The following is a 16703-nucleotide window of genomic DNA, read 5'->3' on the forward strand; positions in this document are numbered from 1 at the left end:
ATGTCTTGGGAACTGCAACTGCAAGACTAAAAAAAAAAAAAAAAAATTCTTCTCCATGGTCAACTGCAGTGGCAGCACAGACAATAAACAAGGGCATCTTTGGTATCTTCACTTTTAAGAACAGAGTATGTGCCAAGAGCACAAGAAAGAATAAAAAATTAAAGAAATAACAGCTCAGTGTGCCCTGGTTTCCATGAAGAGTGTTATATACTTAATTAGAACCTACACGCAGTCTGTTTATACTCTAAATGCATAGGTAATACAAATGAAATGCATTTAAAGAATACCAAACACATATAAGACTTTTAGACAGTATCTTACCTTTGACCCAATGAGGGTGTACAGCCATTGGATGGTTTCATTATGATTTATTACTCCATTCATGCCATCGACATAGAGCATTATCTGGCCCAAAGCTATTGTAAAGAAAAGAGATAAAATATAATCAGACCTGGTGAATACCTTTTATAATCCTAAGCATTGCTGTCAATTTTCTATAAGCAGGGTTTTCCAGATACGTGGGGTGCTCAACTATCAAAAGATAAATGGGGCAGGATTGTGCTGGACTAAATCCTGGGCAACTGCAGTAATTTTACTGACTTCATCTGGATGATATAAGTGTGAATTTCACCCAGGGACAAGCACAGGCACTTGTTCCTTCCTAGAAGAGGACACATTTTATTGCCCCCAAATCTGCAAACGGTTTTCTACACACTGCTTGCTGTCACAATGGCTCCATCAGCTACAATGCTTTACATCTTCTGAACCAAGTCTTTTACCATTTGTTTCGGCACCATATAGTGTTTGAAATTAGTGTATTTGGATTAAGTTGACTGCTTCAGTGAATTCCAATAATATGAAATTTAAGTAGGGCAATTAACACCAATAAGGAGAGCAAATATTCACCATTGCACAGCGCTTTCTTGCAAACAAGTTTTGCATTTTAGTGAGAAAACACAACAAAGAAGCTTCTTCATTCATTTCTTCTAAAGCATTTACAACATTTCAAAACACGCTAGTAAAAGATTTCTTAACAATAATTCCATAGTTTGCAATCCTGATAATATGAGACTTTCTAGAGACAACAGCTATTAAATCTTTTCTGACTGATAAGGACAGACATTTTTCATAAGGATTATGAAAAGTGGATTAGCAAAATTCACCTATCATCTTCAAAAGTTTCCACTGTTAGATCTTCTGCTTTATAGCAGGAGATCAAAGCACAGTGGGATGAAAAAGAAATCGCTAATCTAACACCTTTCAGCACAGCCTGTTGGTGTAACAACTCAATTATCTAACGCACAACCTGACGAGCCCCTAGTACACCACTTTTTGCGGAGAAGAAATGAAAAAACACACAGGGTGAGGAAAACTACGACATTATTAATCTTCCAAACACATTCCGAATGTTTTCTAACTTTTGCACAGGTCGTGCACAGTGCAGCACTGTTTTCCTTGCGGGCAGATTTTCAAAGACATGAATGTCAGGCAAGCACTGAAGTACTGCTATAGCTAAGCAGCTAACTTTCCATTGTCTCCTCCTCTCTCCTTTGCTCTAGTTGGTCGACTTATAGCTAAAAAAACCTGAGCTACTAATTTTAGGTACCTGTATTCCTTATCTAATCTCTTACAGCAAGCTAGAATCAAAGTCACCCTACACACTCAATGAAGACAGAGAAAAAGCAAGCAAGAGGGCTATGGCAAGGAGATAATTCTAATCTCGCGCAGGCTGCGTTACCACTGGGTATGCCCATCTCGCCCATCTCCCTCCGCTCCTCCTCTCTAGGAAGTGATCATTCATCCCCCTCTGAAGACGTGTGTCTCAGATGAATGAAATCAGGTGGGAGGGACACAGGCCCAAGTGTTGAGGTAAAATAAAAGATATAAGCCAGTCAGTAAAAAGAGATAAGAATTACACTGCCTGAATAAATGGCTGCTTTGAAGCATTTCTTGCAGGTTGAGGAAAGAGGAGAACACTGCTATCCCAGCAGTAATCAGAGAAAGTTCTTAATTCTTGTTTTTACTTCCTTTCAATGCTAAAAAGATTTGGCTCTTGATCAGGATGAAATCCAGTCATGATAAGGTCACCAACCCGCCCCCCCCCCCCCTTTTTTTTTTTTCTCCTTGCAAATGCTTTGGTTGGGAGCAAAGGGATTTAATTTGAATTTGAAACAAATGTGAATCAAATTTTACTTTTGGCGCATGCTTTGCAAATTAATATAGAAATCAAAGAAAGCAAGAAGTCTGCTTTTAAAGGGAAAACACGCACGCAATACAAAATTACTCCACTGCTTATACCTAAGACCAGTTAGACTGGATGCATAAGTGAGACCTGGGATGCATTAGTCTTCAGCCTCTTAAATGTGACTCTTTGTAACAGCAATAGGTTAAGGCAAATTAGTAGACCTTAGAAAAACACCAAAAAAAGACTTTTAGGGATTCCTGACAATTTTCATCTTCTACCCACCATTAACCTTGCCCACCCCAATCCCTCCCACCACCCTTTTTTTTTTTTTCCTTCATTATCAATGCTACACTAAGTATATGTTAGTATCTATGCCTTTTCAGCAACAGAATGAGTCTTCTGGAAATAGGTGAAAAATTAATAATAACACATGATGCAGCAACATTGCTGCCACTTGAACAAGTGGCCACGAAGTTTCACAGGACAAAGAATTACGAACGAACAACCAAGATAAAGATAGGTTTCCTATGGAGCCATGCTGTCCACATACAAATCATTACTGTGGTAATTATCTGCCACACATCAAATTATCAGCTGCTGACAGACCTTGGCATAGAGCTTCATATTGCTATTTCCTGTCTTCAGGGGTCAGAAAACGAAAGCAAGACATGATAGGCAGGGTTGAGGAGAAATCAGCTTTCATTAAAAGGAAGAGTAAGTTACAGAAAATCTGTATGTAACTTTGTACAAAGCTGATGCCTTATAAATTCTTAGGAAAAGTCCACGAGAAGACCTACAAGGATGTTGGTTTTCATACCACGTCAAGTGCCTGTGCTGAGGAAGAAAAGGTAACAGCACCTAGTGACCAGATAACACAGCAGCAAAATAGAAGAGGCCAGCAAAAATGCTAGTGTAGGAGCAGGCTGGTGGACTGGAGGTTCTCGGGCTCTCCAAGAGCTTGGGTCTGGCTGAGTAGGGCACACCAGTTTTGCACTAAATGTAGACAGACTGGCCATAGAGCACTCTGCACTGTTTTATATTCTTTGCAGCTTTTCTACCCAAATGACAGCGTACCTCCCAGCCCATGATCATAGTCTGCTGAAATGGCTGCAGCTACAGTGCGAACTCCACGTGCCCACCGCCCCGCACACGCGTGTCGGCGCACACGCACACCCACCACCAAATCGCTCAGCCTTGCCAAGAAAGGGCACACTAATTTGTGAGGCAATCTGAGGTTGTTCGGAAGGCCAATCTAGACCAAAATCATTTAAGTCCGCATTTGTACGTGCCTTCACCCAAACTCCTTTTTTTTCACTGAAAAATGAGGAGGCTATTTAATCCATTTAATCCCATCTCTCAGCTAACTGGAATTCTTTTTGGAAGTATATCAACAACCTACTTGCATTAGGAAAGCTTGCTATTGTGCAACAGGGGGCTGGGAGAGGGAGGTTTAAATACGGAGCAGACTTAATTTGGAATTTCTTTGTTCCCACTACCCTTGTCAAACCTTTAATCTTATGTGAAAGTAGTGTGTGACTTTACCCATAGCTATTTTCAAGTGGAAAATTGCTGGATTTCTTAGGACAGGCTTAGGCTAGAAAAGGACAGACCAGCCAGAAACTTCATAGATTTCTGTGAAATAAGAGGTTTAAGAAAGCCTCTAAAAACTTGCCAGTATTGGCACTGATACTCTCCTGGGATCTTTCCTATATGAAGTTAACAGGACCAAAAGGGAAAAACTCGAGCACAAAACATCATCATGATGAACACCATTTTAAGTAAAAGTCTGCTTTTCCCACCCAGAGTATCAAAACGTTTCAAAGCTGTTTCTTGCCCACATCGCTGCTTCTCTAATCTGCTCTATCTGCTTTGTATTTTACCACAAGACTACCTTAGAGAAAACAAGAGCACTGAATGAGCAGAAACACTATTTTTCCAGTTTCCTGCGAGTCAAAACCCCCACCACATCAAGAGTCATGGCAGGGACGTGTCTTGCAATCGCATTTGTTTGCATCAGAATAAGCAAACGTATAGGGTGAGGCAGGCCAAAGCCAGACCCTGTCACCACAGGTTTCAGCTCCCCAGGAAGCTTCTGACCCAAGTTCATCAGGCACTTCATAACCAGCAGCCGTGGTGCACGCGACATGCTGTATGCAACAGTGGGCGAGCGTGAACGACAGACATAACCGTGATGAAACTAATGGGGAAGAACCAGCTGCCAAAAGCCATCTTTCTCATTGCTAATTTAAATCTTATCATCATCAATGGGAAAGTAAGGGTCTGCATGATTGCCTTCATTCTATCCAAAAACAGATTACTAGCTGACGTACGCTATCCTGGGCACCGAAAAGGTATACTCCATCAAAGCAAACGTCCTGACCAAGGGCAAAATTTCAGTATCTGTCGAGGGAGGGATGCCAGGAGGAGATAATACAGTTATCTAGTATTCTATTACAAAGCACTAGGCGATAATTCCAAAGAAAAAAAAAACCCTACCTCAAACTTCTCTCTCTGTGTTTCCTCAGTAGAGGCAGGCAATAGATCAGCTACCAAGTGGGACTACCCTGAACACAAAATCTCCAGCCCAGCCCCAACAAACTCCATGTTGGGTGCTTCTACTTTTGCTTGTAGCACATTCCGACCGACAGTGCTTGCTCATGGGCCCTGAGGGAAGAGCTTATCATCTCCATAATATCCATGGATATTGGACAGTGTTTTTCCTGATAAGAAATTATTAAGAAATACAACTTTTGTACCATCCAGCTACTTGAAAATTAACAAAGCAGCAAGGAGCTCTGCTGCAGTTAAGAGGTGACATCAGATAAAATAGATGACTCGGCCTCTCCACTGCTTCTGAAAATGATCTTACAAGGCAGCACTGTGCCAAACCTTATGACTCACACTCATTCCACAGGGCTAGAACCAGCTAAAACTTTTAGGTTTGGGGTTTTGTTTGGTTTAGTTTCTACTCTGTTACTATTCGTATGGGTTGGTTTTCAGCTTCAGTGCAACATCTGCTGTTTATACACCTATTCCCATTTCTTTATTCCTGCTGAAGATACCTGTAATTTCACCTAGGAAGATAAAACCAATCTTATTCCTGGCTACAAATGCATGAATACTTTGTTTCTTATAAAACTTTATTTAAATCCCAACTCTTTTATTAATCTTGTCTTTTTACCCTCTGTTCATTTGTCCTTTCCGCTATCACACACATCATGGTTGAAACATGCTAAGAAATAAATTTTCATAACTTCCATATTAACCATGTACCAAATTTATATTAACCATATTAACCAAGAACTGATCTGTCTCACAAAAAACCCACATCACAGACCTAATGTTATAAACTAAAACTGCAAAGATGGTTTTACAGATGTAAATGTATCACATTGCTAATGTAAATCAGAAGTTCTTATGCTACCTGACACTGCTTACTTCAAGTCTTATTCAGTACTTTAACAGCTCATAACTTTTTGGAAACTTCTGCATGCTAGTTTCTGACCTAAAGTACTATTCGAAGTTCAGATCTCTTGCAGAGACAAAGCGTTTCCACACCAAACTTAATCTTCATTTTTTTTCATCTACTTTAATGGTAAAACATACAGTGATATAATAAAACTCATCCGCTTTTTAATGCTGAAAATGAGTGACAAAAGTGACAATCAGAATTTTCCCCTGGATTACACGCTCAAGGGAAGCTGCTGTCCAGAGGTCACCCCTGGGCAAAGCCAAACAAACCAGGAAGGCTGGACACGTCACTCTCCTGTGTAATCAGTACAGCTTTCTGCAGCATGCTCAGGCCCTGCATTGTACATTCCTGGCTGTGGTTATAACTGAGCAGGTAAAACAGTGGCATGCTATAACTTGCCCTTAAAAGCACATCTTATTTAAAAATCAAGGTTAAGCTCACCAAGAAATAAAAATATTTTCTTTACTTGGTGGCTAAAAACATGCCTTTGCTGTTATTTTAATTCTAAAGAGACAGCATATGTATTTTGACACTTATTATTTGAATCAGTCCGTTAAAACTCCATGCTTAACACCGGGTTCTCAAATGGCACAGACTAGCAATAGTTTTCACCATCCACAAAAGCCCACAGGAAATACTAGAGGAGATTCATAACTGACATTCCTGGCACAATGAAGAGACTTTTCTATCAGTGTTATTATTATTATTCCATTCTACCTCATTGTCTATCTTTAACAATAACCTTAGTTTTGGTGAACCCCAGGGGCTGCTAGCAAAGAAACATTCTTTCATTGCTGATTACTGCATGAAAACAAAACGAAGGGGAACAGGCTGCCAGCTCTGGACTTGGAGCAGAACTTCTATCGACCAAGCTGGGAAAACATGTCAAAGTTTTGAAGCCTTGATGACGTTTACAGTGATTTATGCTGCAGGTACTCAGAAGGGATTCACAGAGAACATAAACAAACACTTTTGGTCCTCAGAATCCGACTGTCGATAACACCACAGCAATAAAGCAGTTGTGGGGACCACAGAGCATTTACAAGCCTAATTATTTACTTTGAAAGCAGGTTGTGACCGTAGGATGGGAAGGAGGAGGCAACAGGTCCACCTCCCCTTCTCTTTTTCAGCGAAAGGTACCTGTATGGTCAGTGCCTCCATAACTCCCTATTCTGAGGCTCCTTAACTAGAAGGGCTCTAGTTACCATTTCAACCTCACATACACCTCTCCTCTCCCTAAAGCCTACTGCCCAATGGTTCTAAGCGTTGCCAAGGTTCAAGTGAAGAGAAATGCAGCCCCTCCCCAAGAGGTGGCCAACACATGGCAAGTCCAGGACCGCAGAAACCTCTTAGAGAGGAATCTCCTCCTTTTCACAGTTCCTCTGCTGCCTTTTTCCTCTGCCATTTCTCCCTTTAAAAAGTGGCACGCAGCAAGGCCAGAGGCCATAAGACAGCTTTAATCAGCTCATGTGTTTCAGCAAAAGCTGGTCCTTCACGCCTGCCAGGCAACACCTATGGCAGTGCACAAGCCCCACCAAAGCCAAAGGAGCACACATCAAAATTACTCCTATTCCAGTATTTCCTCTGTGATATTTCTTAAAATGTACATGAGCGCAAAGAAAGAAGAGACTCTCACTTGACTCTCTCAGCAGTTAACCTACTGAGTGTCTTTTAAATGAACTGAAATCCTGCTTATGTATATGCATTATAAAAGCTTTGCACAATTAGTCATAATTATTTTAATCATTATTTTATGTTGCAGCCCTCACATTTTAAATGCGCTATATTCCAGCATGCTTTACAAGATTAATAACACTTACCAATGTACAATGGAGCTGGGTAAAGCTTAAATAGCAAAAGAACACTTCCTCATTAAAAAGAAATACGTAATTAAAACACCTTACTAATAAATGAACACATCTACTCCAGCATTAGACCACTATTTTGCAAGCTGACTAAAAGCATGAAAGCATGACAAAAAAGGAAAGAAAGAAAAAGAGGAAAGAATTAAGGAAGACAGGAGAAGAGAAAAAGACATAAGAAAATAAAAGGTTAACTACATGTTCTTAAAAGATGCCCATTCACCCTTGGTGATTCACAAAGCAAAACTCCTGTGGCAAAAGAGAATGTGTGGTAGCCCTAAATTAAGACAACATGTTATATGTATGCATATATAGAGCTGAATTAAGGCAGCTGCTTCTTAACTGAATCAATATAGGCTGTAACATGAATAATGGTCTTCCAACGTGTGTATGAATTTACATATTTTTCTTAAGAAAATAGATTTTTAGAGTTTTAAAGAATTTTCTGAGGAGACTTCCACATTGACCCACAGAACTTCATTTCTCAAGGAGCAGCATGCAATGGTGAGACCGTCAGAGAGATTTTCCTGTGAGGTGAGGTATTCTACAAAAGCATCATGCTACCGCAGGACACTACCCATGGAAATACTAAAGAATTAACTCCAGTGGGCTTACACCCAACTCTCAGCTGTAACTTCTGGCACTGAGTACTGATGCTGCAGCAAAAGAGAAGTGGTTTGGTTTTAGGGAACAAATTAAGATCTGTTTTTAAGGATTAGGTGTCTCATCTCCAATAAAACAGCTCACACGTCAATTTCAGAGAATACTTACCTTCAAATGCATCTTAAACATTTTATAATGGATTTATCATGCTTAGGCATCCAAACACTTTACAACAGCCGTAAAATTGAATCAGAGGATCACAGGCTGGAAGAGGTTGGACGGCATCTCTGGAGACTGCCTAGTCCAAGCCCCTGCCCAAACCAAGGAAACCCAGAGCAGGTTGTTCAGGACTCTGTTCCATATATCTCCAGGTGTGGAAACTGGGCAACCTGTGCCAGTGCTCAGTCACCCTCACAGATTTGTTGGTTTGTTTTTTAAGTTTAAATCGGATTTCCTTTGTTTTAGCTAGTGCCCATGTCTTGCCTCTTATGCTGTCCTTGTGCACCACTGAAGTCTGGCTCTGTCTTCTTTACACCCTCCAATCATATTTAGTCCCTCCCATAATATTCAAATTGAATTAAATTGAATTTAAATTGAAGATTAACCAATTGTCAAGAAACAGTAACTACACTGAGCTAGAAGTCAGAAAAAAAAAAATACCTCAAATTTAGGATTAAACTAGGGAAACTTAGTGAGACTCCCAAGTTAAGAAGCGATACCTTAGCCCTTCTATTTGGGAGGCAATAATTGAGTAATTTAGTCTGGCAATGTGCTAGATGTGACAGATTTCAAGGCCTTTCCTTCTCCATTAATCATCACAAACGTAAGCCTTCTGTCTGTGTAAACAATACTAATCTGACTTTGAAGGTACAAAGAGGGAAACACAAACCAGCCTTTGCAGAATGGAAGAGATAATTTCTGCAGCTCCCTTTCTTGAACTCCTCAGACACCTATTCACCCTGCACAAAGAGAGGTCCTGCAGGTGCTGGCTGTCTTTTATCAATCATTATCAATTACATACAGCACATCAGTTTGGAATTCCAGCATCTCCTTTACATGCCAAAAAAGCTAAGCCTTGAGAATGAACTCAGCGTTTGGACTGGGAAACACCATAGAGTCAGACATGAGTTCAGAAGAAAATGCAATTGAGATTCAGTCTTAGCAAAACCAGCTTATTTTGATTGTCAGACTCTGTGTGCCTTTGCACCTGGGGCAGAGAACACTTTGAGGCAATACAAGAACCTTTTTTTTTTTTCTATTATATGCCAATAGGATCGTCGTTGACTGCAGTTAGTCACTTCCGCGGTGATTATGAAAAAAACCGCACACTGTCTTGGGGTTCCTTCCCTATGTGAAAAGTAAAGAGAATCGAGGGGTAACACAGCTGGGCTGCTTAACAAATGGACTAACACTAGAGCAGAAAAAGGAATACGGTTAAGGTAAGAGTGTTCACATACCAAGCATTTTTAGTCACCAAGTATTTCTTGTTAGTAAAATAGTAAACCTTCCAGGATGAAACCTGTCGGTTTTGAAGTGAACAAATGATAGATTCCCACTGACTGCTTCCCCCCCCGCCCTGTTTTTATTGGAGAAAAAAAGCGCTACATTTCCTAATATTTACATTTTTCTGAAACAAAAAGGAAGATTCTTGGGAAGCAAAAAGAGAAAACACAAGAATTCCCAGCATTATTGTATAATAAGAGGAATAAAAGAAAAAATTCCTTTGCCAGTTGAAACTTCAAACATTGCTCTACCCCACAGACTTCAGCACAGTCTTTGTAAAGTGCAAACATTGATCCATGATCTTTTATTGTCATGTAGTAACAGCTTGCTATCATGAGCACTTATATTTCTCAAGATCGCAATTTCTTGGTTTAAGCTCAACTTCATTCTCCAAGGTGCTACGCTGGGCACGTAAACATGGTCTCAGTTTAGCGTCCTGAAATAATAGCATTGCAATTGATAAGGTAGCTAAATACATTTAAACTAGACTTTGGAAGGGAGTCTTACAGAAAGTCAAAATTATTTCAGTAAGCGTGTAAAGTTACCTCTGCTACTCAAAAGTCAAAAGTCAGTCTCCAGAATTCATATATTCTGGCATGCTCTCAATAAGCACAGACTTCTAAAAACAATACACACTATGATCCTGAAAAACAGAAAAGCAACAAAACAAAGATGAATGACAGTCACTGAAAACAGTAACCCTACCAGTGGTGTTCCACATCGCTTCCCATCGAGGGTTTTGCAGGAAACAACGTGTGCTGCCAAAAGTGACACTTAGGTAGCCATCCAATTTTCAGTAAAATTCAAACACTGTTTATCCTAGCTGGTAGTGTAAGGTGTGCTTCGGGAATACCATGGAAGAGCTACATCGAGAACTAAAAATACAAATAAATTTCTCCAGCTATATTCTTTCTATATTAAAGCTGTTTTTTAATTCTCACATAGTATCTTCACCTGGCAATGAATTCCAAACAGCGTTCCCTCTTCTCCTAAAATAAGGGACCACATGTGAAAAAGTTTCACAACAGAAGAAACATTATTTTAAGAAGCACTACAAAACTCTTTAAGTAGGTATCATTTCTAACATTTCTCAATGCTTGTTCCTAAAGTGAAAACAGCTACAGGATTTTAAACAAATCCAAAAGTTCCTAAGAAGGGATGCATTGGCTTTCTTCATCTCAACAGACAGAAATGCAGTAAGTGAACAGACAGCACAGAAGTATTAAGATCATTCTGGCATAATTCTGTAGCATTTGAAATTTCAGTGGCAAAAAAGGTAAAGAAGGTTTGCTTTTTAAAATTATGTTTTTCAATACAAACATGATTTCTTCAATGCTTTTGTCACCGTGAAACCAACTGATTTAAAGGGCACTGTAGAGGAGCACAGAAAGTCCTATTTTTCCTAACTATATTCCAAACCATAAAAATTTTTCAGGAATAGTATCACAGAATCACAGAATGGTGGGGGTTGGAAGGGACCTCTGGAGATCATCTAGTCCAGCCCCCTGCTAAAGCAGGGTCACCTACAGCAGGTCGCACAGGATCACATCCAGGTGGGTTTTGAGTATCTCCAGAGTAGGAGACTTCATAGCCTCCCTGGGCAGCCTGTTCCAGGGCTCTGAATAGTACATGAAAAGTTTCCTCCCCTGCTCAGGAAGGACTGACTCAAGAGAAGAAATCAGTAGGATAAATAAGAATTCACTATGCTTTACGTTCAGCAACTAAATTAAAATAGTTCTTAAGCGAAGCAGAAGAAATAAGCGTGTCTGTTTAAAGGGAAGACAAGACTGGAGGTAAGGCTTTCTCACAGTGTCTCAGCCTCCTCACCTGCTGGCTACAAAAGATTCAAACCAAACAGCCTGAAAACAAAACCTGATTAAATCAAGATCTCTGTGTCTTCATCTATTGAGGGATGCATTCCAACATCAAATGATTTTATGAAAAAATGCATCTGTCACTTTTTATTCACTGAACGGCCTTAAAAAAACAACAGTGAGTATATCCTTCTGATTTTCTTCATCATAACTACACCGTGACAGATGCCGAAACTGAATTCCTGATATACTTTTCAGACATTTATTGCTCTTCAGCATGTTCAGCCTGTCTCTAATATTTCAGATAGACTCCACCCTGCAGTAGTGTGCGTGCCATTAAAGAATTCACTTTCATCTCCTGAATTTATGCTTGTTAAGGCAAATTAATGAAAGACTCTATTCTTCAAGTACTGGCTAAACAAAGCCAAAGTCAGCACTATAAAGCAAACTGATACAACACTTCATTAAATGTGCTTCTTATTCTTTTTGTTTCAAGTATGTCTGCTGCTATGTGAAATTTTGGGTTATACAGTCTCCTTTCAAATCTCACAGTAAAGAATGTGATCAAATCACAAGTTCATATCTCCCATTTGAAGTGGACTTCCCATGAGAAAAAGGTGCAGGGAAGAGACATCATTACAAATCCCTTTAAGTACAGATCTCACGCTCTTCCAAAATATTGATTGAAAATGCTGTTTTGTGTTTCTGCTCATTCATCTTGGATAATGAGCAAAGATTCCTTCCAAATTAACTGTAATTCTCTTCTAATCCCTCTTTTCTTTTTTTTCCCCTTCAGCATGGTGACAGTGAGAACTCCTTTGAATACTGAATCCCATCTTATTACAGCAATTCTTAAAGAGAAACATAACAAAATCATCTTCCTCAGTGTCATGCTCATACTCTCCTCTCTGACTGAGAATTTAGACAGGTGAATGGCTAAGCAGAGTGAACACCAATCCCATTTTTCCTCCTTCTCAAAATTCTCAGGCAAGGATATATTTACAAAAATATACTAAATTTCTGATTGATAGAAAGACAGTTTACAGAATCTCTGCTTTTCACTTTATTTCCAGACCATAAAAAAAGTGAATAAAATAGATTCAGAACAAAAGAAAAACATTTAGGGGTGTAAGCTTCATTTGACCTAAAAATGTGAGGTCTGTTGTTGGTGACTAGCTGTCACCTATGTGATGGCAGGGAGAGACAATCATGGCTGAACATGGAGATGAAAGTGGTGGATTTACTCAAGTTGGACGGTCTACATTTCTTATTTACCAGTAACTATGTAAATGAGAAACGCAGTTGAACAATTGCATTTTGTTTCCAAAAACATTTTTGGGGTGATCTTATTCCATTTTGTGGATATTATTACAATTCAGTGATTGTAGCATTATTGGTAATCCTCAGTATGAATGCAAGCATGTTTCTGCGACTGGACTCCATGGTCCACCCCCCATTAGTGGGAGTTAGATAGGACTGGGATCCTGGGATAACAGAAACACTGAAGAAGATGGTGCAGAGACAATCTGGAGACAGGGGAGTTCAACAGCTCCTTATGTTAGGCAGTTGGGAGAAAGGTTGCTGGGGTCTGCTCCATGAGCAATAACCTTGGGCTCTGCATTGAGGCAGCTAAATTACTTCCAGACTCAAACCAGTCCCGTAAGTATCACGGACACTTCTGCACAACACTCCTTCAGTAAGTGATGTGGACTGAACCAAAACCATCTGTGCATAACCAGCCTAGAAGACTATGCATCTATGGCACAGTTAGTCCATGATCAAGACAAATCCACCATAAGTAAGTAATGGTTTCTGGGTACTTAGAAAGAATTTAAAAAAAAGAAACATTAGGCACACAGAATTCAAGCATTTAAAATTTAAGAAATGACATGATTCAGATGCCTGTAGGAAACTTCATTCAGCCTACTTTATGCAAAAACTTAACTATGTCAAACTCCATTTCATGAGCAAACATTATTTCTGAGCTTTGGAGTACTACTTCATTCAAAGCAGGTGCTGAAAAATACTGCATAAAAAGCACTTTCTCAGTGTGTGGTCCTAGGAATTTTTTAGTGCAAACCTCCTGTGAAGACAGAATATTTAATTTCCTGCAGAGTTTTCTATGATGTTCATCGATATAACGAGTGCTTCACAGGTGTGAACACATTTTCTGCATAGCACGCTGATGAGGTAAAGAAACAATTCTGTTTGCTGTCAGAGCTTCCACCAGCTTTGGATGTCACATCTGAGACACCTGACAATCTGATTTTTGAGAACACCTTTGATATAATAGTACTTAAAGTATCTGCAGAAGAGCCGCAACTGAGTTTAGGTTCAGCTCTGTGCAGTATGGTCTCAGACTGCACAGCCCCCCAGAAAACAACGAACACACTGAAACAGGGAACATAATGATACCTTCTTAGAAGCTGAATTGAAATTACATGCCTAGCAAGTACGTTACATACTAATACTATGGCAGAAGTTCAGTTAAAAATAATTAATTAAATAAAATCTTTCTCCCCCCTATGCCAGGAACCTTAAAATGAGTAACACCACCATCCTTTTTTCCCCCTGAACTTTGAGGACTGGCAGCCTTATTTCCAGTGCTTGGAAAACCTGGGTTTACAAACATTATGTTCCTTTACCTTTTTTTTTTTTTTTTTTTTTTTTTTCTCTCTTTGAGCCAGTATCCTTGTTTCATTTAAAAAAAGGAAAACATAGTGTGTAAAAAAATCCCACATTGTGCCTAAGTGGAATGAAACTGAGATTCACCACAGTCTTTTGTCATTTAATTTAACTGAATAAATACTTCCTATTAACTGTTTACACACCCTAAAGCAAAACAACAAACAAATCTACAAACTATCTCTGTTATAATAGAAGACACATTGTCAGAAATTGGTTCACCAGACATGATTTAAAAAGTTCCGGGTGTTAATGCAACACTACCGGGGAGCTTGAAGAAGCAAGAGTTATTTCAGACGGACAATAATTCAGATTGCTACATCTAGAGGCATTTCACAGATCAAAGAGTTTTGATATCCCTGAGCTACTTCCTACATTCCACAAAACACCACCCACCATCCATCATGCACAGCTTGGTCATCCTCCAATCTATTGTCCATTTCTGGGTCAATCCCTCTCTTTATCCCCATTTCCTCAATAGCAGCACTGATAAAATGTCACCAAACTCCAAAACTTTCTCATCACCTTACTGAACTCTCAAAGAATGATGAGCATCCTGCTGCTCTTCACACCAAACTCTGGCAAGTGAAGATTATGAGATGGGGAGAGACAACAGATCTCTGGTCTGCTCCAGGCCACTGTTCCTCCAGGCTGCTGCTCCTATAGCCTCCCCCTTGTCCTGGAAGGGCATTTTTAGCTCCAAACATCTGTTCAACAAACATCTAACCTTGTTTTGGGGCTGGTATCCTTACACCTGGGAGAATGCTGCAAGAAGCAAGTGCTAACACTTTGATCATCATTGCCTTCCAGAACAACTTCGGCTTGTAAAAAGAAAGGTTATCAAACAAAATGGGGAAAATTATTTGTGTCCACATACAACTAAACTGTGAGTGACTGTGTGCTGTCTTCAGCTGAAAGAGTTCTTGCTCTTCACAAGGTGATCAATACTACCTCTAGGGCTGTTAATTTTGTTTCACAGTTATAAATGGGAATTAGTTTTCACTAATCTCATCCCTTCCGATTGCTCAAGGCAGAAGGGTAGTCTTTCACTTCTGATACAGTACAAATCATGCAAAAGCTAAAAATTAAATAAAATACCTGGGTTGCTTTATTGGTGAAGAAAATAAGGTGGAACTAAAATATACTCATTTTGATTCACTGCTCAATCCAAAGAAATTTATGTTAGCACAAAGTGCAAAAGCAACAGAGAAGCTTGAAAGGCAGTAATTCACATTTTGCGGTCAAACAGCAGAAAAAAAAAATGTAAACAGTAGTTATCAGTTAAATAAGGACAGCTGCTTGCTACTGTGAAAGAAAATCTCAGAGAGCTTTACAAAATCAACACTGCACTACTATAGCAGATTTAAACCTGTAAAAAAATTATTTCACAACCATCGCATAATAAATGTTAATAAACTGTTTTACATCTTCCCGAGAAAGCATTCAGACTCCAAAATACCGTTCTGTGTGAACCTCCGAGAGCTCCATCTTTGCATATCAACTTGTGGGACAGTTTCTAACTTGGTTACATAAATAAATTGCCTATAACACATCCAATCCAAGCAACCTTACCAAAAAAAAATAAAATATGAAGTGGTGAGAGAAAGAATCAACATTGCTGGTGCAAGCATTAAAAAAAAATAAAGTCTACTCTTTCCCGCCTTCCTTAATCTCATTTCAAGTTTAACATACAGAAAGGCTCAGAGCCAGAATGCTTATCCAAACTACATAAATCTCTAGACAAACTCTCCAGACTATACGGCCCTGTCCCCATAAAACCTTCCAATTCTTCCTAATGCTGCTTTTCAGCAGGAAAGCCTAGTGGAGAGCTATCTTTTCTCACCAAATCTTCGATCAATCTTTTCCTACCACATCTTCCCTTAGAAGAATTAATCTCCTTCCTTGCAATGTGCTTATTAAAATGAAATGGGAATGGAAACCAGCCGCCAAGCCTGCAGTGAACCCTACAGCAACACGGTACCCCACATTGCTGCTGTGTCTGCCTCTGAGAAAGGCCCAATTAATTCCCTTATTCCCCTCCTGAATTCCTGTGCGGGGTCAGAGGGAGGGAACGCCATTTACCACCAAACAACCTATTTCAGGCAGCTGGTCCAGCTTATAATGTAAACATGGTAACACCTTGGGAAGGTCACTCAGAGGAATGGTAGCATTAGCAAAGCAATTAATTTTGGGTTGACCACATGCATACTGCCCTTTTGCTTTACTTTCCTCCCTTACTTTCCCCACCTTGTAGAAGGAAACACAAGGAGGAGTTTTTTACTCATTCTCGGAACAGAAATTTTCAGAAGGTGAGAGAGAAGGGATTTTCTTGAACATTGAGAAAGTCTTCTTTTTTTGGGATGATTGCCAGCACACTATTTTATTTATCAGTTGCCAAAAGAAACACTTTACAGTTTTCTCATTAGTCAAAGGGCTTTAAGAACATTCTTGAAGGAAATGATCCAACTAACAAAACAAGCAAAACCCTTCCACGCACTTCACATGCTTTGTGAAAAGTAGGCAGTTCATGGAAACAGCACCTGTAGAGCTAACTGTTCAACCTGAGGTGTGCTTACCAT

General features: G+C 39.6%; 1 protein-coding gene across 4 annotated transcripts in view; it reads right to left on the reverse strand.

The window, feature by feature from the left end:
- FHOD3 (formin homology 2 domain containing 3) overlaps positions 1-16703 on the reverse strand; it is a 386715-nt gene that overhangs the window by 156788 nt on the left and 213224 nt on the right. For all 4 annotated transcript variants that reach the window (XM_086468856.1, XM_086468855.1, XM_086468854.1 and 1 more), the window contains exon 6: positions 322-416. In XM_086468856.1, the coding sequence (XP_086324982.1) occupies positions 322-416 (95 nt within the window). The remainder of the gene's footprint in view (positions 1-321; positions 417-16703) is intronic.

The sequence above is a fragment of the Leptosomus discolor genome, chromosome 8 (genome assembly GCF_034619465.1).
Source record: "Leptosomus discolor isolate bLepDis1 chromosome 8, bLepDis1.hap2, whole genome shotgun sequence".
NCBI classification, from domain to species: domain Eukaryota; kingdom Metazoa; phylum Chordata; class Aves; order Leptosomiformes; family Leptosomidae; genus Leptosomus; species Leptosomus discolor.